The 25,577-nt window shown below is 33.8% G+C and overlaps 1 protein-coding gene across 3 annotated transcripts in view; it reads left to right on the top strand.

The window, feature by feature from the left end:
* FCHO2 (FCH and mu domain containing endocytic adaptor 2) overlaps positions 1-25,577 on the top strand; it is a 124,279-nt gene that overhangs the window by 57,872 nt on the left and 40,830 nt on the right. For 2 of the 3 annotated variants that reach the window (XM_086699157.1, XM_086699150.1), the window contains 8 exons: positions 8,117-8,161; positions 9,837-9,909; positions 13,231-13,255; positions 20,247-20,307; positions 20,587-20,759; positions 22,223-22,234; positions 22,706-22,730; positions 24,361-24,403. In XM_086699157.1, the coding sequence (XP_086555283.1) occupies positions 8,117-8,161; positions 9,837-9,909; positions 13,231-13,255; positions 20,247-20,307; positions 20,587-20,759; positions 22,223-22,234; positions 22,706-22,730; positions 24,361-24,403 (457 nt within the window). The remainder of the gene's footprint in view (positions 1-8,116; positions 8,162-9,836; positions 9,910-13,230; positions 13,256-20,246; positions 20,308-20,586; positions 20,760-22,222; positions 22,235-22,705; positions 22,731-24,360; positions 24,404-25,577) is intronic. The other variant, XM_086699141.1, reaches the window with a different exon arrangement.

The raw sequence follows: 25,577 nt of genomic DNA, 5'->3' as shown, positions 1-25,577 counted from the left end.
GTTTTTTTTTTTTTTTTTTTTTTTTTGAATCAGAGAAGAAACCCTAGTGTCAAAAGCAAAATTTAAAAAGCCAAGAAGAGACATACACTCATAAACTACACCAGCTGTGATTTCTTGGTTTTTCTATTTGATAGCAAAAGCAGCTGACCTTTCAGGATGATGATTAGGAAGAGGATAATGTAGATTAGCACAAATAGAAAGTAAAAGAGGAGAGCTCTCCAAAAAAGTAACATAGAAAAGGTTATATGTGAAGAAGTACAGCTTTACCTGTTGTATCCTAGTCACTCAGTGCAGTGACATAAAACTCAGCCCTATAGGATGTACATGGAACCTGATACTGATCCTCTTCTATATTTTTTAGAGCAAGAATCAGCAAACTATGGCCATTGAGTCAAGTTTAGCTCTGCTTATTTTTAAGTTGGGTTATAGCAGCTTGTAGAGGTCTACAAGCAAAGACTGGGTTTACAATTTTAATTAATTAATGTTTATTTATTTTTGAGAGAGAGACCGAGCACGAGTGGGGGAGGGGCAGAGAGACAGGAGAATCTGAAGCAGGCTGTCACCGCAGAATCCGACGTGGGCTCGAATCCATGAACTGTGAAATTATGACCTGAACTGAAGTCGATGCTTAACTGACTAAGCCACCCAGGCGCCCCTGGGTTTACATTTTTTAACGATTGGGGGAAAAAAAATCAAAAGAAAAGTAGTATTTTATGATACACAAAAATTAGAAAATTCAGATGTCATTGTTGATGCAAGTTGTTTTGAACAGTCATGTTTACTTATGTATTGTCTATAGTACTTTTTGTACCACAGGAGCAGAGGTCAGTAGTTGTTACAGGACTTAGGGCCCACAAAATCTAATATATTTACTGTTTTACTCTTTACAGAATTGTTAGAAAATATACTTCCTGTGTAGTATAGTAGCGGGTATGTCATATAGTTCATGAGAATTGTGTGTCCCACGATAGTATATAATCTTTCTTCAAAAGCTGATTCTGCTCTTCTTCAGTTCAGAAAAAATTTATTCTGACACCCTGCCCTAACTACATCTGCAGTCATGTCACAGCATAGTAACCGATTCTCATAATATTAATCCTAAATTATGAAGTAAAAATTAAGCTGTTTTGAGCAGGCTTTGTCTAAGGACAACTTATTTCATTAATTTGAAGTAGCCGTTAAAAATGTTAAATGTGGGGCGCCTGGGTGGCGCAGTCGGTTAAGCGTCCGACTTCAGCCAGGTCACGATCTCGCGGTCCGGGAGTTCGAGCCCCGCGTCGGGCTCTGGGCTGATGGCTCAGAGCCTGGAGCCTGTTTCCGATTCTGTGTCTCCCTCTCTCTCTGCCCCTCCCCCGTTCATGCTCTGTCTCTCTCTGTCCCAAAAATAAATAAACGTTGAAAAAAAAAAAAATTTTTTTTAAAAAAAAATGTTAAATGTATAACACAGGCACAAAATAGAGGTAAAAAAGTAAAGTAAGCTGATTATAATTTTTACATGTGCATAATAACAAGAACAGAGTTTTAGCTTTTTCTGCAGTATGTAAAAGAAGCTAACTTTAAAACCAGTTTGGACTAAAAGGAGATTTATTAGAAAGAAACAGATATCCCAAGGATCCAAAATCAGGAGTGTAGCCAGGCTGCAGAAGGAAACTCAAACCTGTAGTAATACTAGGAATAATTTTTCCTTCATTTGATCTATTTCTACTGCTTTATTATTATTATTATTATTATTATTATTATTATTATTACACAATGGTTTCTTTGCTTTTCCAGGCATAGGACACAAGGTGACCTCTCTGTAATTTCTAGGTATTTTTACTGGTTCTTTAGTTGAAGCCACAGCTCAGAATTAACCCAGGTTTTGTTCTCTTTACAAATTTCTCAGAGAAAGAATCTGGTCCAGGTAATCTTTCTAATCTAGTCATTTCTGACTAGATCACGTAGTATAAACAGGCTTCTTCACCACTGGTGGTGAAGAGGGAAGTTCCCAGGGAAAAGAGATTTAGTGAATTGGGTATAATCACGTAAGGTTTTATCAGTATCACAGAGGGTGAAAAAATGACTCAATCTGGAAGTATAGAGGTAGTGTCAGATTTTGGATGTAGGTGATTATACTTCAATGTTTAAGATTCTTTGTTTGGAGAACTAAATGAAATTTTGGACTTTGAAGTTTTACAGTGACTGAAATTTCATAGTGAAAAACCTGCTTTTTTCATTTAAGAGCATGGTTCCTAAGTTTGCCTCATCACTGATTCTCAAGCCTTGGATATATATAAGAATCAGCAGTAGAAATTTTATTCTCTTTCCCTTTCATTTCTCTTCATTTCTCTTCCCTTCTCTTCTTCCTCCATTCCTTTCTTCCTCTCTCTCTCCCTCCCTTTTTCTTTCTCCCTCTCTTTTACTCTCTCTTCCCTTCTTCCCCCTCCCTGCCTCTCTATCTCTTTTTTAAAAAATGTACAGACAGTTCCCTGTCCCAGAAATTCTGACTGCAGTGGTCTAGGGTGGTTCCTCAGTACCACTTATATTTTAAAACTCCTCATCTGAGTCTTAGGTACAGCCATTGTTCAGTAACTAGAGCATTTTATCACTGGATGCTTGTTATAAATGCAGGATCTCAAACTCTACCCTAGGCCTACCGAAATAGAATCTGCATTTTTTGTATTTATTTAGCTTTAAGAATCTGCATTTAAAAAATTATTTAAGTAATCTCTACTGCCCAATGTGAGGCTTGAACTGAGATCAAGAGTAGCATGCTCTTCTTACAGAGCCAGGCAGGCACCCTTTTAAGAATCTGTATTTTAATAAGATTCTAGTGTGAGAAATAAGCCCACTGACCCGGTCAAAGGAGTGATGGAGACTTGGAGCACAGTGAAACTAGGCTGTACTCAACGTTCTTGCAAGAGCGGGTGTCTGATGGGCAGTTACAGCAGGCAGTTTATCTCATAGTATGCAAGTCCTTCCCCTGATTGCTCATTGACTGAGTACTAAGAGGTTACAGCCTTACCAGGAGGTTGCCTTTGCTCATGTAAGAGAAAAAGTAGTCTGACTGGAACAAATGTACATTCCTTGAGGTGACACAGAGACTTCAGTTCTTTGGCGCATGCTTATTGCAAAGCCTGCAAAAAATAAGCCTGCGAAATGGAGAGGGGAGGAAGAACCAGGAAGTGAAGTGTCTTAGGGTTTGGTACTCCATCATGGTAAGGGGGCTTCGTACATATTTCCAATAGGTTGTAAACCCATTGTTAATTAGCACAGCTTTTGTTTGGTTTTCCTGAAAATGAACCATCTCACTTCTCACACCTAGGCAGTTTGTATGTAGAGTAAAATTGGAGAAGTACCATCTAGAATTAGTGAGTATCTGGCAGTGGACCCAGGAGTTCCCTAAGAGTGTAGTTCTCCAAGTGTGATCCCAGGACCATCTGCAGTCACCTGAGAGTTTGTGAAAAATGCACATTCCTGAGCACCAACCTAGACCTTCTGTATAGGACACTCTGGGGCAGGGGCCCAGTGATTTGTGGTTTAATGAGCTCTCCAGATGATTCTTCAAAAAAAATTTTTTTTAACGTTTATTCATTCTTGAGAGACAGAGTATGAGTGGGGGAGGGCAGAGAGAGAGAGAGAGAGAGAGAGAGAGAGACACAGAATCCAAAACAGGCTCTAGGCTCTGAGCTGTCAGCACAGAGCCCAATGCAGGGCTTGAACTCATGAACTGTGAGATCATGACCTGAGCTCAAGTCTGATGCTTAACGCACTGAGCCACACAGGCGCCCCTCTCCAGATGATTCTTAAGCAGGAAGCATTGCACTAGGAGATTCAGCTAGGCACTGGGATTTGGAACCATTGGATTGAGAGAATTCTATCTTCAAGCCCTTTATTAAAATAAGTACCCCTGAAGTGAAGTAGCATTGACGTTGCAACTTACTTTCAAATGATTTAGCAAACTAAAAAAGAAAGAATTGTATGTGTGTATGGGTATTTGTAGAGAAAGGGAAAGCAGGTATGCCAAAGGTTTTCTTCTGCCATAGCATATTTATAAAAATGATATGACTTAGGTTCAAGTAGAGAAGGTAACTAGATTAAAGTAATTAGCCAGCAAGCAAGTGGCAAAACCAGAACTTGAGCCTGCATGCCCTTTGCTCATTACTACAGGCTGGAGTTTGATGTTCTTTTTCATGTTAGCTTGCCTGGTTCACCATCCCAGACACCCAGGAATGTGGCTGTGTTGCCCAGGAGCAAGCTTGAAAATATAGTCATTGACTTCCATTGTTATGAGTCATTACCCCCTTCTCCTCCACTTCTTCCCTCCCTCTTTCCTGTGTCATTACCCCCACCCCTCCACTCTCCCCAGTTATCACCATTCTTTTTGTTAGACTTTGGGGTCTGGGCATGTTCATATGTTTTATTTTGGCTTTTAATTAGAACCAAGTGTTCTGTTCTTTGAGTTGGGTAAATACAGAGATAGGCTTGATTTGCGTGGCCCAGACTTACTATTTCAGTTTTGAGGCCACTTCTTAACTAGACTAAGTTGCAGATTTGCCCTGTTGGTGGCCTGAGATTTAGAATTGATTCACAATGATGGCAACTATTAAATGTTTTATATTTTTTAATACTGTACTTCAGCCACAGAATGTGTTGATTAAATATTGCTATTAAATTGTCTTTCTTCCTGTAGCATTTCCTAAAAGTTTTGATTCAAAGTAGAATTCTTTACGTTGTTGACTCTTTCTCTTTCTTTCTTTTTCTCTTTCTCTTTGTTTTCTTTCAGCAATAATTTATTCCTACCTGATGATTAAAGAAAGCGTCCTCTGTAAGAATTGTTTTACTTTATTGTTGACCTCTTGGAGGTCTGCCTTTAATTTCTTCTGCTTTTTGAACTCATGATGGCATTTTTATATAATGTGTAAAAGAGCATCAGGAGACAGAGCCAAAATGGTCTTTCTTGCTTTTATACAAATTAAATTGCCCTTGTGGCCCAGTATAAAATCTAAGCTCTAAGAGCAGTTATTTATTTTGACAACAGAATTAATTGAGCCTAAAACAGTTGAAATTCCAGTTGTAGCAAACTATTCTTTCTGACTCTTACCCTGGCTTTGGGACTGTCAAAAAAAGTAACTTGTCTTAGGATTAAATAGCAGAATGATGGGCAGTGGACTGCATTTGAGGAAGATGCTGAATAAACTTTCTACTTGTGAAACATTTCAGAAGTGACGTGATGCAAGGGGGTCACAGTGTGCACTGATATCCAGCTGAGCTGTCAACTGGCACAGAGCCAGGCACGCAAAGCTTTGCCATGGGAAGTGGCGTGTGGAGCATATGCCATTTGGAAATCTTTTTCATGCATGAGTTAATGTTTCTTTTTAAAGGGCATATTTAGTTTTATTATACCAGAAACTGTTAATATTTCTGTCTTTAATAGAAAAGCTTATGTGCTGAAGGTATTCAGTTTAAAATTTTTATATATATTTTACAGTTTGAAAGGATCTGGCATCTTCGGTTTCAAAAGTGTAATTTTGAATAGTTTGTTTTTATTGGACATTTTCCTGTTTCAAATAGATTTTAAGAGGATGTTTAGAAAAGGGAAAGGGAAAAGCAATCGAGGTATGTCTGGTATAGGAAAAAGATTTTGAGAGAAAAAATGTAGAACTTTGAGGGAATTTTTGTAGAGTTAAAGGGATGCCTTTGGTATTTTCACATATATGAAGGCATCCAAAGATCTTAAAAGAATAATATATTTGCTAAGGTGATGTTACAGAAGTCTTCTTAGATACTCTATTTTTTTGTATTTTAAAATCCTGCAGTTTGTTTGGCATTGATGTTTTGTTTTTCCTCTCTAAGCCCATAGCTTGATTATTTGAGATTATGTGAAAAGTTACTGAGCACAGATTATGCGATGTATAGCTGTAGGAACTCTCAGATTTATTTGACAGGTGGTCATAGTCTCTTAAGGTTTATTAGTAAGTTATAAAGCTAATGATACATAATAAACTATTGGTAATTTCGGTGGAAATTTTTCATTCTTTTACACCAAGGAGTTGTTAATTATTAGACGCACATACTAAAATTCTTTACCTTTCTTGATCTTTCATTTCTAATCTCTTTGTAAACTGTTAATGCATGCCTGTAAAGAATTCTAACAATGAGTTCATTACCCTTTCATTTAATGAATTTTTAGCTTCCAGATTTGCAAACCGAACTTGAAGTCTTTTAAATTTTTAATTGGGTCATTTTCTGATTTCAAGGCTTTTTGGGGTGGAAGTAGTAAATGTATTTTATTTTTTTTAGTCACATGTGTATTATAAGAATACTTAGAAAGGTATCACTAATCAGGACCTTGTTTATCAACTCACTTTTATGAGTTTTTTTTTTTCAGTTGTTGTTGTTATTTTGCTTATCACTAAATGTTAATGTACTCTATTTGAATAGAAACCAGAACTGAAGAAGTAGATCTTAGATTTGGGGTTAAGAAGGACATTTTAGCCAATTGTTTGGTTTTTTTTGTTTTTTGTTTTTTTTTTTTTTTGTTTTTTTTTTAGAGAGAGAGCACATGAGTGTCGGAGAGGGGCAGAGAGAGAGAGAGAGCGAGAGCGCAAGCAAGCCCTAAGTAGGCTCTCTGCTCAGCATGGAGCCTGACGTGGGGCTTGACCCCACAACCCTAGAATCATGACCTGAACTGAAATTAAGGGTCAGACGTTCAACTGACTGATCCACCAATATTTTTAGATGTTCTTTCTTGTAGAGAAATATTTCTTACTAATTAGTGGCTTTCTTTTATAATTAGACGATCAGTGAGAACTCTGATGATGAACTTATTCATAGTTTTAGTTTAGCTTAATGTCTCAGAAGAACCAGTAATGAAATCTTCTGTTTTCCACTCTTCAAGCTTTGTTTTTATTTTTTTTTATTTTTTTATGTTTATTTGTTTTAAAAGAGAGAGAGTGAGAACAAGTAGGGGAGAGGCAGAGAGAGAAGGAGAGAGAATCCCAAGCAGGCCCCAAGCTGTCAGCACAGAGCCTGACGTGGGGGTCCATCTCACAAACCGTGAGATCATGACCTGAGCTGAAATCAAGAGTTGGACACTTAACTGAGTCACCCAGGTGCCCCCAAGGCTGATTTTTAAATTTTTTGAAATAGCATGTTGAAACTATTACTATTAATAAAAATTTATTTCACAAAAATGCTGAACTTGCATAAATTTAAGTATTATAAAACAGGGGTAAAATGACTGTTTAATAGAAGATATTTTTTAGTCTGATAATTACTTTTGGGGACATTTTAGCAGAACAGTGATTCATGCTTTTGCTAGTTTCTTTACTACCTAAATAGTTTAGTATCCCATGTACATGAAATCTATTATATGACATTTAAGGCTAGTCTTAGCAGATCTGTCATTTTAGAGCTACTTAAAATGTTTTGCAACTGATTTCTATTGTATCTTCTTCCTCTCTTTCTGTAGTCTATCCCTCATACCAGTGCTAATTTTCTTTTAAGACCACTTTATAGGGGCATGTATGTATCACCTCTCATGAAAACTCTTCCCATTACCTGCAAACTAAAAGTTCAGATTCCTTGACCTGCTTTACAGTTAGAGGATCACCACTTAGCTACGATGTAATTAATGCATTTATTTGTTCAGCAAATATTTGTTAAAGACCTATTATTTGCCAGTTCACAGTGGTCTATGAGAGGGACAAGTTCGCAAGCTGACATTCTAGTAGTATTTACTGTGTTGGTCCCCCATCCTCCCCATGAACACAACCAGGGATTCAGCACCTGCCTTTTATTGTGCTTATTTTTTTCTTTAGTATCCTGCAAGCTCCTTGAAAACAGAAAGTACACAGTAGGTGTCTCCAGTTCTACAGTATCATATATAAAGGGTTTTCAGTTAACTGTGATCATAATAATAGACTAGTGTCAGTTTTTGTCAGTGTTAGGGTTATTTGGTTTTTAAAATTATTGATATTTTAATAACACTATCAGATAACACTAGAACACATGTCAAGTCGATTAAAAAGATGTAATGTGATTTGATCTGATTGTTTTCCATCAGCTTTAAATTTTTTTTTTTTTTTTTTTTTTTTTTTACTAAGAGCTGTTCATCTGTTTTGTTTTCTTTTAGGCCTTATTGAATTTGAAGAATGTGACCCTGCTAGTGCAGTTGAAGGTAAGTTGACTAGTTGTAATGTGTGGTAACTAGCTAATATCTTCTGTTTATTGAACAAATAAAGAGTGGCTATTATCCATTGATGTCAGCATGTTTGTGGAGTGATATAAAAAATCTGAATGTAGTTTGAAGGCCTATAGATTTTTAATCTTTACTTAATAAGTAAACAGTAGGTTTGCCCAAAGGAATATTAGTGTGTTAGAATATATATCTTAAAAGATTAAATATAACGTGTATTTATTTTCAAATACACATCGAGATTGTTTTCTTTATTGACATCCATCTTTAAACATTCTCATGTCATAAATATGAAAATCATTGCTACACGTTAATGTATAAGATTTATTTTAAAGTGAGAAACATTTCAGTAATTAATGAAGGTTATATATTGATGTTAATATTCCCCTCATTCAGGAGGAGTGATGATGTGACTTGGAGAAAGGGTCTACAACCCTTCATGTTTGTTTATTTAAATATTCTATTTTTAAGTAATCTCTGCACCCAATGTGGGACTCAAATTCACAACCCCAAGATTAGAGTCACATGTTCCACAGACTGAACCAGCCAGGCACCTACCTTCCTATTTAAGTACTTTGTGAGCTACTAGAAATAATTTGGGAAGCAATCTTTTCTATTTATTTTTCCCTCAACATTTATGTGAGAATTCAGAGAAAAGGTTTACTGTTGTGTGTAAAGCTATCATTGGAGGAGTCAGGCTCTCGTGCCTAGATTTCTTACAGTTACTAGCTGTTTGAGAGCAGTAACTATGCAAGTTCTCTGTTCTTTAGCTTTCTTTATTGTAAAATGTGGATAGTAAGTAATACTCTGTGAGAAAAAAAAATGTATTTGATATAACATGCTGTACAAATGTATGGTTTAGTTTTGCATGGAAGCAAGTACCTTGTTCTAAAACAGCTGGTTTCTAATCCTGGCTATAGTATTTAGTAGCTGGATAATACTGAGATAAAAAAACAAAACCAAAAAATACCCTTGAGTTTCCTCATCTATATGGTGAGAGGTTATCTTAGGTATGCTCTATAGTTGTCCGAGTAAGCAGCTAAGCTTTGTGCTGAATTCCAGCAACAATTAATAGTATGGCTGATTTCTAAGAAATAATTTGTCATGAAGGAAGAGGAGGAAGAACTGCCATATGAGGCAGAATAAAGATGATACTCATTTATGGTACAATCAACTTACAACATTCATTATATTAAAGATAATATGTGTGCAAAAGAATGCCATAAGTTTTCTGTGTTTACTGTTAATGGATCTGTTGTGTCATCTTTTTATTTAAAACACCGCATTCGTATTTTTTGATCTTCCAGACAGGAAACATGATTTGACTTGGATTTATAACAAAATCTAATATAGTGAATAATGTCCCTTCTTTGAAGTTTTAAGATTCTCCAAATGTTTATGTTGTCTGAGGTAATTTAGGGGAGACTTAGAGGAAAAGAGAATTTTATTAATCAAGTGATAAATCTTTATTAAATTAACATAAGAAAAATCTAAACAGACTATGACGATGACTTAAACATTAGAGTTTACCAATTGATACTTTTATTTCTTTCATCCAGATTTAGTATTGACATAAGCAAATTATGTGTCAGGATACAAGGGTAATATATTTATCAGCAGCAGTTATGTTTCTGTGACAATACACATTTATTTTAAGGTATAAAACCACGGAAAAGAAAGACTTTTGGTTTGCCAGGAATAATTAAAAAGGAAAAGGATGCAGAGTCTGTGTAAGTATATTAAATATTGTCACAATTCTTTGTTATTAAGTAACTAAGAATAAGACTGTTGTTTTGAATGTGAGAAGAAAAATTTTTTCAGAAATAACTCAATGTATGTATGTCTGAGGTGTAAAAAATACACTTTTCTGAATACATTTGCTAGCTCCTCTGGGTTAAGTTAAAAGTATTAGATTTCTTACTATTTTAAAATATTAAGATAAAGGCTTCTATGTTTTGAAATTTAAACTTTAAAGACATTCTTTTTACAAAATGATACATGCATATTAAAAAAAAAGTGCAAAGGAAACTAAAAATTCTTCTAAATCTTAATGCCTAAGAAAAAACCCATGGTCAACAATTTGATGAAAATCCTTCTAGACAACTCTAAACATATAGGCTCATAGCGATATATGCACACGTAAACAGAAAATGGGGAAGAACAAAAGCCCTAACATGTTTTAAACATTTATGCTAGGTCATCAGCTTTTGATAGAGGATGGAATATAAATCTGATTTACCTTTAAAAAAAATTAAGTTAGGATACAAAGAATATATAATTAGCATATAGTAAATTCAACAGATAGGGTAAGTGAAATTTTCTGTCTTGGCTACACATTAGAACTACGTGGAAAATTAACATAAATATATCTATGCCAGGCCCCACCTCAGACCAATTATTACAGATTTGCAGGGTGTGAGACAGCATAATTTTTGTTTTGTTTAGTTTGGTTTGCTTTTAAGCAGCCTCTGTCATTCCTAATATACACCTGGGGTTGAGAAGCTCTTAAGAGCTATGATTTACCAGACACAAACTGGAATTAAAGGAATCTTTGTTTCTGTAATTATTCAACCTATATAGATTGACAAGATGCTGATCAAGTCTTAAATGATTTGTTAAGCCAGTAACATTGGCTTGAAATTTATTTAAAATCCCTGCTTCTCCAGCGTAATTAGCAGAGCTTTCATCGCCACTCATATTTTCAATGTAAGAGAACGATTTGTGCTTTGGGTGTTCTTACCTCCTATCTAGTTAAATTCATTTTATCTGAGTTTCTACCATTCTAAATGTCTGTTTCTAACCCCCTCCCAAGTTTAGTTTCACTTGGTTAACAAATTGAGACTGATTGGGAAGTGATTTATATCTGTGGTTACCATCTCATCTGCAGATGTCTTTTCAGCTTTATGAAGGGAGTATTTTGCTAAGGAGATGGAATCAAAACTATTTTTGTAACATTGGAAATACTTAAGGAAGTCTAAACAGTTGATTCGTACATGAAATTAGAAATGTAGCCACTTTGTTAGTATATTATAGACAGAAAGGCCTTAAATTCAATTATTTTTATAATATGTGGTTTTCACAGCTGGTAATTCAGGGAGCTTATAATATTTTTGTGTATTCTGTGTTTTTAGGATTGTTTTGCATGATCAGTAATTTCCCAGTACCATCGTTAGGCCACTTGGATATTGGAATATTTTTCACCACTGAGAATACTAGGGCAGAAAATCAGTGCTTTAAACAACTGCATCATGATTGTCTTCTTTCAACACTTCCAGGCAGGAAAAATATTAGAAACCTCTTTGTTTGAAATGCCCAAGGATCTTGGCATGCTGCTTCTTAAACAGCCTGAAGGCTTTTGAAATGCCAGTGATTGTGGAAGAGGGGTCCTGCTCAGAGCTTGCTCTTCCTGGGGCTTCATCTGCAGGTCTCATTACAGCCCGCTGTGAAAGCAAACAGATGAGTGCTTTCCCACAAAGACTGGACAGTTCTGGCTTAAAGCCAGAGAATAAACTGTTTGGAACTTTGACACTTTGATATTTAAACTTTATCTTTAAAAAAAGAAGAAAGTAGAAGTGCTCTAACATTTTAAATGATTCTGTAGAGGAATTGAATTCATTATTATATTGTCTTTTCTGGAACATTTCCTCAGAGTATGCAGTAGGATTTTTGATAAATACCCCTCATATATCAGTAATAAGGGAGCTCTTTTTTCAAAATTGGCAATCTTAAGTGACATTTAAATGGCTATAAAGACACAAGAGGTTTGCATTTACCTGCTTTGGTGCTGGAGTTTGGATTAAGAGCAGTGTGGTCATCTCCCTCTTTTTCCGTTATTTCAGTCTGTTCCAGTTTGTCTTCCCCTAACAGAATTCTTCACTCTGTAGATTTTTCTGATTTGTGCTTAGTCTTTGGGTAGATAGAGATGACCTGCATATCCTTTTATTAATTTAGTACTTTTTATTGTCCATTGGGCTCTCAAGGTATACCTAATGTGTATGTTTTTAGTCTGTTATTAAAGTGGCAGATTCTGATACTGCGTGCATTAACTGTCTAAAGTCAAAGAATTACGCAACTAATCTAGATATGTTTTCAGTATGCACTCTGATTTTTGTGAATTTGATCTAGAATATGTACACAGAAATTCTTCTAACCGTATTCTTCATGGCCTCAATGTCTTTAATTTTATATGTTTAAGTCTTTATTTGATTATTTGAGAAGGTTGATCTTCTTTATGTTTTGGTTTTGCATATAAAATACTTTTTTTTGGGGGGGGCATTCACTTTCGAATGCCCCTCTCTGTAAAGAGAGCTTTCTTACTATTCTTACTTTCTAATTTTATACTCTGATAAAGTTCTTGCTTCCCGCTCACTTAAAAAAATAAATAAAATATATTTTTGCTAGTTTACGTCCAGATTAATATTTATCAGTTAAATAAGTGATAAAATTAACAATTTTCAACAACTTAGTAGACTAGAAAGCTTTTTCAAGTGGAAGTCTGGCTACTCATTTAACATATATGGAGAAAAATAGCTTTTTTGGCTTTTGTTTATATGCTAGCTATGGAATGTACTTCAAATGAAACTGAAGTTTTAACAAAAGTATATTGTAAAATGTTATTTACTAGTATTTACCAATTAATACAAGTACAGACTTAAAAAAAAAAAAAGTCGAGCTTTCCTCTTAGAAATTTTTTTAGCTTTCTCTGCCTAAAGAATTAAAAGCCACTAAGAAATCCTTGTAGGACTGATAGCTTCCTTTATAAGATTTGTGTGTGTGTTAATGGAAAAGAAGTACTTGTGAAGTACAAGTTTTTAAAATAATTGTAAGCTGTGTGAGTTTCATTTTGTCATGTATTATGGATATAGGAATGCTTTCTTTTGAATTTTAAAATCATTTAGTATATTTTAATCTTCATGATTTGATTTTTTCTAAATATTTTTAAGTTCAAATAAAAGTTACATTTAAATACCAAGATGATCACTTTCAGTATACAGTTATTATTGGATAGTTGTAATAATTGAGTATTTATAATATTTTGTTTATTTTAATAGGGAATGCCCTGATGCAGATTCACTTGTAAGTAGATTTTACTTTGATATAAACCATGTAAATTAGCTATTTTGATTAGGAAATACCCAGCATATTTGGGTTGACTTGTTCACAAATCTTTCTAAGAAAAATACTAACCAGTTTATTGTAAATTCACTATTAAAGTCACAGATAAAATTTTGGCTTTATATTACTAGATGCTTTTATATTAAATAAAAGGTAGTTCTACCTACCTTTGAAAAGTGGACATTTTAGTTTAAAAATTTGAATGGTACCATACCATATTGCTTTTTCTTGAGAAATATGCCAGATCTCAAATCTGCATACTTTAAAACATGATGCTCTTAATTGTGTATTCCTGGGGCACCTGGCTAGCTCAGTTGGTTAAGTGTCTGACTTTGGCTCAGGTCATGATCTCATGGTTCTTGAGTTCGAGCCCCACATGGGGCTCTCTGCTGTCAGTGCAGAGCCTGCTTTAGTTGCTCTCTCTCCCTCACCCTCTCTCTATCCATTCTCCTCTTGCTCATGCTCTCTCAAAAATAAGTAAGCATTAAAAATAAAAATGTGTTCCTGATTATTAAAATTTTATTCAAGTATTTGAGTTTTGTTTAGAGGTTATCATTTTAGAAAACATAGCAGTAATAATCATGGTTAGTACTTCTCTGTGCTTTTTGTTCTGAAGAAAGTTTGTTTATATTTCGTATTTAAATATATTTTTTTATATGTAATTAAAGAAGACATTAAATGGAGCTCCTTGTGGTTACAGTGGGAGAGTAGATTTACCAAATGGTATAAGTATTGTATAGACAGACACACTTTTCAAGTTGTTCATTAGACAGTGGTCATGTTGCTAAGTGCAGTAGGACCAAGCTGCCTGTCTCCTTTGCTTATTGTTCTTGCTTGCATAATTACTCTTTTTTTTGGTCCAAAAACCTTTTGATCTTTTACAGCATAATGGTGTATATACCAAGATAAAGATATTTTGTGAAACATTGTGTTTTATGTAACTTAACTAAAATAAAATTAGTATTTTTGCTGTCTATTTCAACTTTAAAATAAGGAGATTATGATTTGTTGATAAATGTAGAGTGAAAAGAAAGAAATAGATTTCTAGTGTCATCCAGGGTTAAAAATCTCAGCTAACTGATACTGTTCTGTAATGATCAGTGTTAACCAATTTTGAACTGTTGTCAGTACTTGTCTGGAATTAGAAAAGCACTTATAAAAAGGATGCATAAGTCTAATGTCATATAAGAAATGATTCATAATTTGTGTTGAAAGAAAACAAAACAGTATGTTTTGTAATTTTAATTACCAAAAAAATTTTAGAAGAATATGAACCAGTAAAGATAAATTGGCAGAGTATGTTTGTAAGACATATAACAAGGGGCTAATTAATTTCCTTTGTAAAATTTCTATACAGATCATTTTTTTTTAAATGTTAACCGATTTTATTTCAGATTCCACACTGCAATGAATTTCAATAAACCGTCACTTCTTATGCTGTGATTTAGTACCAAAAATATATATCCAAATTACAGTAAAGCCTTGGACTGTGAGTAACTTGTTCTGCAAGTGTTCTGCAAGACAAGCAAAGATTTCTAATAAATTTTAACTTGATAAGCAAGCAATGTCTTGCAATAGGAGTAGTACATGATACTGAATGTCACATGATCACAACTGAGCCAGTGGTTCTTCTCTTCTTCTTCTTCTCTCTGTCTCTGTCTCTGTCTTTCTCACTACGGGATTGTGGGTGATCATCTCCCATTCTCAGATGCTTGGTCTCAGGCTGTGGTGTTTGGCACAAATCAGTGATTTTTCAGAACGTTGGAAGGTGCTCACAACTGGCCCTAGTGTATTTTTTGTCAGTTCAAGGCACCAACGGACAGTCCTTTGCTTTTCCATACAAGAATAAGCTTAGGGATGCTTTGCTTCACTCTAGATTAGGCTGCCTGCAGATACAGATCCTCCCCTCCGCTGTCTTATTGTCAGTTACATTAAGTACAGTATATGACAAGAGTTTATTAATATGCACTGTAGTCAGCATCCCTGTGAGCATATATAATGGCCCCCATGCAGAAAAAGATTCCATTGAACCAATAGATAACAGTGATTCCGTTAGTGATATTATTGAAAGTCGTCCTACACAATCACCCTCCTCTCTCTTGTCTCCCTCAAACCAGCCATGAAGGTTTTTAAAGGTAAACACAGATTAATTTGTTTCTTTTTCTTTATATTTTGCATTTTATTTATTATATTATATTACAATCATTTTTATATGAATATTTTTGGGTTGTGGAATGAATCATCTGAGTTTCCATTATTTCTTATGGGGAAATTTGCTTTGATATACAAGTGCTTTGGATTACAAACGTGTTTCTGGAATGAATTATGCTCACAAACCAAGGTTTTACTGTATCTGCAGAAATTTTAAACTACTTTTTTTTTCAGTTTAATAAGTGAGATGAGTTATAAAGTCATGTTTTCTTTATATGTTTCCACCAAAACAAAATATCTCACAGATTGAAAGCAGAAATATGTGAGAATCATGTCCTCTTCTAAACTCGACACTAAAAAGATTTTCAAAAATGTTAAACAATGCTACTCTTCCCATTTTTTTATTTTAAAAATAAATTTATTTTTCACAAATATTTATGTTTAACACAATACTTTTATCACTATTTTTAAATTAATAAATATTTTAATTTTACTTTCAATTTCATAATATATACTCAGGGAATTTTCAATAAAGGTTCATGGATTCTGAAACTAAGGTGATTATATACTACTGAGCTCGGTCATCATCTCTAAGAATAAGGAGTCTACACCTTGCTGAATTCTTACATACCGTTCTCAAAAGGATGAACAAGTATAACAAGCACACCAATCCATGTATCTTGAATATTTTTAATTTCATCAATAAGGAACCAGTTTAACATTTACTGTGGTAATTAGAAAATATCTAACTCACAAATTAAAACCATTCATGACATTTACTATGTGATTAGAAAAGCCTCATGTGCTGAGGAAGAGGGAGACGTAAGCATGTATATAGTAACATTAGAATTCCAGCTGAGGACACCTGGAGTTTGAATTCCCTATTAGAATTCAGAATTCAGCAACAGAGCTTTAACTTCGTCATAGTAAGAATCATGTAATACTGTACCATCAATTCTTATACAGATCATTTTTAAAGGTGAGCAAGCATCTCAGTAGGAAAGGGGCATTATGATAAAAACAGGCTGTTTCCATAAAAAGAAATAAAAGTGGTAAATAACCATAAGAAATGTTGCTCAGAATGGTAGTCTCATTCTGATGCAAATTAAAATAAAATTATTTATCTATCATATTGGCAAAAGTTTTGGTTTACTTGTATTAACAGGAATGTAAATTGGTACAGTCTGTCTTGCTGATAGTTTGGCACTATCTTCTCAAATAAGAAATGCATGTTCTTTTTGACTCCCCATTCCTACTGCTTGCCACTTACTGTTAGGGTTTTATATGTACTTGGTCAAGATATATGCATATAGTAGCCCTCCCCACCATCTGCTGTTTCGCTTTCCATGATTTAAGTTACTTACGGTTGATTGTGGTTCAGAAGCAGATGATCCTCTTTCTGATATATCATTAGAAGGTCATTAGTAGCCTGACACTACGTCACAGTGCTCATTCACCTCATGTCATCTTATCATATAGGTATTTTATTATGTCACATCACAAGAAGACGGTTGAGTACAGTAAAGTAAGATATTTAGAGAGAGAGAGAGAGAGAGCGAGAGAGCACATCCACGTAACTTTTATTATAGTATGTTGTAATTCTTGTTATTATTGTTGTTAATGTTATGGTGTCTAAAAAAATCTCTTATTGTATCTAATTTATAAATTAAACTTTATCATAGGTATGTATGTATAGGGAAAAACCTAGTATACATAGGGTTCATGACTGTCCTTGGTTTCAGGCATCCACTGGGGTGTAGGAATGTATCCTCCATGGATAAGGGGGACTACTGTATGTAGAGGGGGAGGGAGAGAGAAGTAGAGACATGTTTATTCCAACATTGTTTATATTAACAAAAAACTGGAAACATCCATCAAAATGGAGATTGGTTAAATAAATTATTAAACATTCACTCTAATAGTCCCACGTTACAGAATTAGGTTGTTGTGCCTGCTGATATGGAAAGAGAAGCAGCAAGTATGATTTTTAAGTAACTGCTGTTTTAAAAATATAAATGAGCAGATATCTTTGGGTGTTTTTTGTTTCGTTTTTTAAAGAATGTATTACTGGACACGTAATTGTGGTTACTTTTGGAGAGCAGCATTACAGTGGTGGTCAGCAGGGAGAAGAGGCTTTCTTTTGTTGTTTTATTTATAGCCTATTATTATTTATTTATGGCCTATTTATGACTTTTTTATGGCTAGTCTTTTTTTGTTGTTGTGTTTTGTTTTTTAAGTAGGCTCTATGCCCATCATGGGCCTTGAACTCATGACCCTGAGATCGAAAGTTGCATGCCCTACTGACTGAGCCAGCCAGGTGCCCTATGGTACTCTTAATGATTTCTTTAAAAAGCATCCTTGGTCTAGACGTCTTGGTAGGGAAATTACCATTTAATTTCTGTTCCGTTTCTAAATGGTCTGTGTAATTAAATTATTTTGAGGGACTACATCTTTAGTTTTTCTTTTTTTTAACCTTTTTTAACGTTTCTCTATTTTGAGAGAGAGAGAGAGAGTGAGCGTGTGGGGGCAGGGGCAGAGAGATAGGAGAGAAAGAATCCCAAGCAGGCTCCACACTGCCAGCTGGGAGCTGGAATGTGTGGCTCCAACCCATGAGATCATGACCTGAGCAGAAATCAAGAGTTGGATGCTTAGCTGACTGAGCCACCCAGGTGGCCCTCCAATTAATTAATTATTCCAATATATTTTTTTTAAATCACTACCACCACTATCCAAACCTGTCTTTTAAGATTAGTGGGTTAAGTTATCTGCTCTTTTTTTCATATTGCTTTGGCCTCATGCTTTGCTCCAACAGTGTGGGGCCATAATATAGAAATCATGGATTGAATGAACAAAGATTGTAAACAGGTAATGTCTAAATTTTTCTTAATCCCAAGTTTCTATGAATAGTTTCAACATTGAATATCTAATATACTGAGAATCCTAATTTATTTTGAAAGAATTAATTTACAGCAAGTTGCAAAGATAGTATAGAGCAGTCTCGTGTGCCTTTCACCTGTTTTCTCCTCATAACTTCTTGCAGAAATACAGTATCATGACTGGGATGATGACATTAATGCAGTCTGAGCATTTCCATGACCACAAGGATCTTTTGGTCTTTTGTGCTGATTGCCCTTTTACAGCCACTTTTCTTCCATCACCACCCTCCTTAGCCTCTGGCAACCAATAATCTTTTCTCCATTTCTATAATTCTGTCAATTCAAGAATGTTTTAAATAACATTGGAATCCTACCATAACCTTTTCAGATTTTTTTTTTTTATTCAGCACAGTTCTCTTGAGTTCCACCCAGGTTCTTGCATGTATGAATAGTTTATTCCTTTTTGTTGTTAAATAGTAGTATTCCATGGTATAGATGCACTAAAATTTGTTTTAACCATTCACCTATCATAGGACCTTTAGTTGTTTCCAGTTTTTCGCTATTAGAAAAAAGTGCTTTGAACAATCATGTACAGGTTTTTCTATGGACACAATGTCCCCTCTGACCCTGGTAATTTTCTTTCTGAAGTCTGGTTTTATCTAACAAGAAGACAGTCGTTCTGCCCTAATTTTTTTATTTTAAAGTTTATTTATTTTATTTTTTTTTAATTTTTTTTTCAACGTTTTTATTTATTTTTGGGACAGAGAGAGACAGAGCATGAACGGGGGAGGGGCAGAGAGAGAGGGAGACACAGAATCGGAAACAGGCTCCAGGCTCCGAGCCATCAGCCCAGAGCCTGACGCGGGGCTCGAACTCACGGACCGCGAGATCGTGACCTGGCTGAAGTTGGACGCTTAACCGACTGCGCCACCCAGGCGCCCCAAAGTTTATTTATTTTAAAAGAGAGTGTGCATGAGCTGGGGAAGGGGCAGAGAGGTGAGAGAGAATTCCAAGCTGACTCCACACTTTCAGTTTAGAGCCCAGCATGGGCTTGAACTCATGAACTGTGAGATCATGACCTGAGCCGAAGTCGGATGCTTAACCGACTGAGCCACCCAGGCGCCCCGAAACTTCTGATTTTTTTAATAGATATATAGTACTCTGTTTTCTGTGTGTACTGTAGTTTATTCAACTATGCTTGGACATTAGATGCTCTCCAGCAGTTCTGAGTTACAGATCATCTTTGATCTGTTATATACATATTTTTAAATTGTTGGAGGTGTATCTTCAGGGTAAATTCTTAGAAATTGAATTCCTGGGTGGGAGAGTAAATATGTTTCTACTTTTGTTAGATAATGCTAAATTTCTTTCTCTAGAGATTGTACTATTTTTTATTTATACCAGCAAAGCCTAAGAGTACATTTTCCCACAGTTATGCCAACAGAATATATTTTCAAGCTTTTGAAATTTGCCTGGCTCATGGGTAAGATGATTATTTTAGTATAGTTTTAATTTTCTTGGTCATCTTTAATTTCTGTTTTTTTCTGTATTTTTGATAAATATTTCCATTTATTGAGACTGTCAGCCCTCTGATTTCATCATCTCTCATTTCCACTTTGAAGACTGGGATGAAAATTTGGTTATCTACAGAACTGTTGGTGTTCCTGCTCAAACACCTATTCTCTTCCTTTTAGTGCTTCTCTTACTTAATTTTATAGTGCTTTTCTCTTTCAGACATCTGAAGCATAAAGTGTGATCTGAAGCTAACTTAACCAAAAAGATGTAACTTTTCCACTTAATTATTGTATGAGCCTGTTGGTATTTGATAAATGACATAGCCCCTATAATAGTTGAAGCTATTTTGCTAATCTTTTGTATTTCTGTAGTAGGATCCATGATTACAGTTTTTATTTTTCTTCCCATAGAACATTCCTGATGTAGATGAAGAAGGCTATAGTATAAAACCAGAAGCAAATCAGAATGATATCCTTTCATCATTTGGATATTCCTATGGATTGTGTTAGCATATAAGTAGACAGTTATAACAAAATGATCTGTTGTTTAATAAAAACTTCAAATTTTTAATTATAATAAAATGTGACTCCATAATAGTTTGACATGTTTTTACTAATGAGTTAGTAGTTCTGTTTCTGTGAAAGTCTACCTTATCTCTTAAAGGTTTTATATTCCTTTTTGTAAATGTATGAAAACTGGTTATGCATTAAGATCACTTAAGAACCGAATTCTTTAACTGATACTCACATACCAAAGAGAACCATTTCTACTCATCTAGTGATTCTGATTCTGAAGATGAAGAACCAAAGAAATATCGGATAGAAATCAAACCTGTGCATCCAAATAACTCACATCACACAATGGCTTCCTTGGATGAATTAAAAGTATCTATAGGAAATATCACACTGTCCCCAGCAATATCTGTAAGTAAGAATAAGAGCAAGTTCGTACTCTTCATGTAGAAGCCTTATTTTTTTTTAACCTTATCTACTTGAATCTGCTTAATTTTTGGAATAATAAAATAAAATATCATTAGGAATAGTTAATTAAGCATATTGGATAAGGAGATATTTTATAATTTGTCGTCAGTTTTATTGAGGTCTCCAGTGTCTGATTTTTATATAGGCAAATGAATTTGAGTTTGGCTTAGTTTTGTTTCCTTTTGAAAGTTTTACTGGGAAACAAAAATGTAGAAAATCTATTTCTGCCATTTATTTTATTTTCCAGTCTGTATGTTTCAGAAATTTGAACTGACAGTATTAATTAATCTTTTCCTCATCTAATTTTAAAGTTTTTCATCCATATTTTATGAACTTTATATGAACAGGAATTCAGTAAAAATGGATTTAAACATTATGTGTCTGCATGCTTTTGCAACTGCAATATTTGTTTTTTCATACTTTTTATAAAAAAAGGCAAATATAAGAATTCTTAGTGATAATGGTTAGTTCCTCAATTCTAAGATCCCATATTTAACAGCTTTTGGAGGAGAAAAAAATCACCATAGCTAATCTTTCCATTGATGTCATAGTCTAAATTCAGGAATGTTAAACAATGAGAAAAAAGCATGTCCTAGAATGACAGTTTATCTGTACATGCTCATCATAACTGATATTATACCTGTTGTCCTTGATAATACAGAATAAGTATTACCCATTTCATATTTTTTTATTATATATTGTTATTATATATTTTAAGAAGTCTGTATTTGGGAAAAAGTTTTTTTCTCTCAGTCATGCACTTTTAGAATTTATTTTTTTGTACAAAAAAGACTGATTTCTGAAGTGAGGTTTTATTCTCCCATTGCTATTTAACCTTAAGATTAACACCCAAATTAAATTATGATATAAATATGTACACATATATACATATATGTATACACATACATATATATCTACACACATATATATGAAGTAGGAAGCTATGAAATGACTAAAAATTTTTATTATATAAGAATACAACTAATTTTAAAAATACGTGTAAATAAAACAAAAGCCTAGAGGAATATATACCAGAATGTTAAGCACCTTGCTCTTGTTAGTGAAAGCATTAGTGGTTTTAAATTTTCTTTGTACTTTTCTCTCTCTTCTATTTTTTAAAAAACTGAACATTCTAGTTTCATACTGAGAAAATAAATAATAATGAGAACAGTTTAATAGTTAATATTGGGTTTGAAAAGAGGATATTTTGAGTATATTTTATTGAGCAGTGTGCTCATCTAGCTCATGTCCCCTACCCCAAACAGTGCTCTGCATGTGTTTTAAGGTGTATAGATTTTTAGGTATGGTTTAGAAGGTAATAGACCAATTATGAAACCAAGAAAATAAGCTCTTTTAAATTCTAAAATGTACACTATGTCTTTCTTTTTCTTTCCATGTACTACTAGAGACACAGCCCAGTAAGTGCAAGATTTTATATTATTACCCATGGACTTAAAAAAATCATTTTAATGTTCGAACATTGTTTTTCAGAATACTTGTGTTAAGTTTTTTAAATTTGCAGATCAAAGTATCTTGCTGTAGGTACTAACATTTTCATATTTTAAAACTTATGAGTGTTAAAGATACATGTATTATCTTTTACTATAAAAAATACTGCATTTTTAACAATTTTTATGTAGTTTACAGTTGAGCAGATATACCGAAAACAACTTAAAGTTAGGTTCCCAGTAATATTTTATGAAGTAGGCTCCTGGCTGGCTCAGCCAGAGCATGCAACTCTTGCTCTGCATTGTGAGTTCAAGCCCTGTGTTGGGTGTGGAGCCTACTTAAAAAATAAAAAATATATTAAGAAAAATTTTTATGAAGTATTTCATTACCAAATTAAATTATTTGTTTAACAACTTTTAGTTTTTGCTTTTCTCTTTTAGGTGCAGATGAATAGGAATTCATCTAGTAAGTTTGACATTTAAATTGATTATTTTATATCTATTAAAATTTATCAGGCAGTTTGCTGAGCTTATGGTATCCATATATATATATATATATATGTATATATATTTATTTATAGAAATAAATGCTTTGTTCTCATCATGACTGTTAGCAACAGACTAGATGGATACTTACTTTAAACAGGAGACAACTTAAGTATACTATTTATTTTAGCATTTAGACATGCCTTTAAATTTAATACTTGGCTACAACATTTTTCAGAAATCAACAAAGCCAAATAGTAGCTTCTGTTTGAGAATGTAACATACATAACTCAGCCTCATGAGCCAGAAGGGACTATGAGAATGAGTAAGCTTTAGCTTTACTTATTTGTCCTATCACAATTGCAGTTTCTCTTCCATGGTTTTTACAAGACCATTGCTCTAACCTCTGAGCTATGGAGCCACCCTACTTCCATGGTTTTTAGTATAGTAACTTAATTATACTAAAAAAATTTAGGGGGTTGTTAACATCTTATGCAGAGTCATGCATTAAAATAACAAAGGTGAGAAAAATGGAGTTAAGGCATCCTACTCAAAAGTTATGCAATTTGTAAACAAAATGGTTAATATAAACCGTAACATCAATCCTATTAAAAATTCTAGCACAATGAAAAAGACCTGTTAAATGCATTATATCAAACTAAAAGTAGGATTTTACTTTAAAAAAAAATGGTGAGTAGCTTAATGATAGGGGATGTGGGGAAAATGAGGATAAAAGTGGGCTCCTTTTATGGAGTTATGGAGATAAGGGCAAATTGTAGAAACATGGAGGAGAACAGCACAGTAAGTACTTTGAGGCCAAAAAAAGGGCCACATTGAGCCAGATGGGACAATGTGACATGAAGGGGCATCATATACAGTGTGGTATTCCTTGTAGTTTGCTGCAGTTACCTATGTTGATACATTTTGCATTCATCAACTACACGTTGGTGATTCATGACATCAAAGTACAGGGAAATTTGCTTATGAACTAACGTGACTTTTGCATATTACTGATGCTTTCCCCTCTGTATAATAGTTGCTAATGAAATGGTTCACATTACTAATGCAAAAGGGAGCAAAACAGACTATTTTATAAAGACTGTTGCTTTAGAGTGCTATAAAAATTTTAATTTTTTGAGATACGACATCCTTCAAGAATTAACTACTTTTGGTCAATATAATCATTAATAATATTCTTACAGCTTGAAAAAATGCTTTCATGATTCATCACTTATCATTTTTGAGTAATACTTAAGTATTTGAACATATGTTCTAATTTTTAAAGTTCTCGCCCATATTTTTTTCATCTGAACACCAATTTTATTTTCATGAATATGACAGTTTAGTTGACTTAAGTAATTTCTTACCAGAGGTGTTAAAAGAAATGAAGATATAGCAGGAGTTCAGTTATTATTTTGATATTCTTAAGTCTGTTAGAAAACTTGCTAAATGCTTATTTTCCTTTTCTTCATAATTAAAAAAATTCGATTTATGTTATCAATTCCATAATTTTTAAATTGTTCATAGTAATGAGATATATTAGTGTCTCTTTCCATTTAAGTATTTTATTACTCAGATTATGAATTGTTTCATATTTTGATTTTAATTAGGTGAAGAGCTAACAAAATCGAAGCCATGTGCTGGATCTAATGAGTAAGTTTCACATTTTTTTATTTTTAAATAGACTATATTTAGAGCAATTCTAGGTTCATAACAAAATTCAGGTGAGGATACAGTTTTTGCATGTATATTCTCTGCTCCTACATATACCCAGCCTCCTTCACTATCATAATCCCCCATTAGAATGAAACATTTGTTAAAATTTTTGAGCCTACCCTGACACATCATTGTCACTCAAAGTCTGTGGTTTACATTAAGATTCACTCTTCGTCTTGTATGTCCTATGAGTTTTGACAAATGGTCAAGGACGTGTGTCTCCATACATTATAGTGTCATACAGAGTAGTTTAACTGTGCCCTCCACCTATTCATCCTTCCCTCTTTAATGTGTTTAGATATCATTCTTTTATACTTTTTTCTTAGAAAATTTTACTATCTTTGCAGTTTCAGTTAGAGTACAGTGTTGTTTATCCTCTAAGCTGTGAATTGTTCTTTGGGGTTTCTGGTTGTTTTAAATTATTTCTCACTTGACCCTATTTTTTATAATTTTTAAAAAAATCCATTTAACTGTATTTGGCCTTGGTGGCTTTACTACTTCTAAATAAATGGTAGTGTCCCAAGTTCATATATGTCTGTATTTTAACTAGTTATTCTCATGGAAATTTTCTCGTTTTTTTCCTACAATTATTGGCTGTAACCCTGTAAAATATACTGCACTTTTAATGAACTTCAACAAGAAGATGTCTCAAGTTAAAAAAGGAGAGGGCTAGAAACCATGTTGCTAGCTCTTTTTAAAAAGGAAAAAATACTTTAAGCCAGTGTTTCTTTCATGTGTTTTTTTTTTCATTTCTTTATCTGTCAGTAAGAATATATTCTTTTAATGTTTTTTTTCTTTTGTGTAAGTAAAAGTAGTCTTCATTAAATGGAGAGTTTAAAATTATTTAATACTTTTAAAGTTAGGCATTAATTGAGCACAGTGGTGGTATTCATTTATCATTTTAAAAGGTAAAGTGCAGTGTTTTAAAATTTTGTTTTCAGTAATTTATGCAGTTGTGATCCTAGGTTTTAAATACAAGGTGTGGTATGCTTCCATGTAAGTGCGTGTTGAGGTACTAGATATGTGCTTATAGATAACTGTACCATTTTTATTGTAATGAGCCTGTTTTCTAAGATGTGAGAACATAATGTTAAAAATTAATGGCTGTTTG

Source organism: Puma concolor, chromosome A1, assembly GCF_028749965.1.
Source record: "Puma concolor isolate L17-30 chromosome A1, mPumCon1.1.hap2, whole genome shotgun sequence".
Classification (NCBI taxonomy): Eukaryota; Metazoa; Chordata; class Mammalia; order Carnivora; family Felidae; genus Puma; species Puma concolor.
The sequence above is the reverse complement of the archived record's forward strand: the minus strand, read 5'-3'. Positions and strand labels throughout refer to the sequence as shown.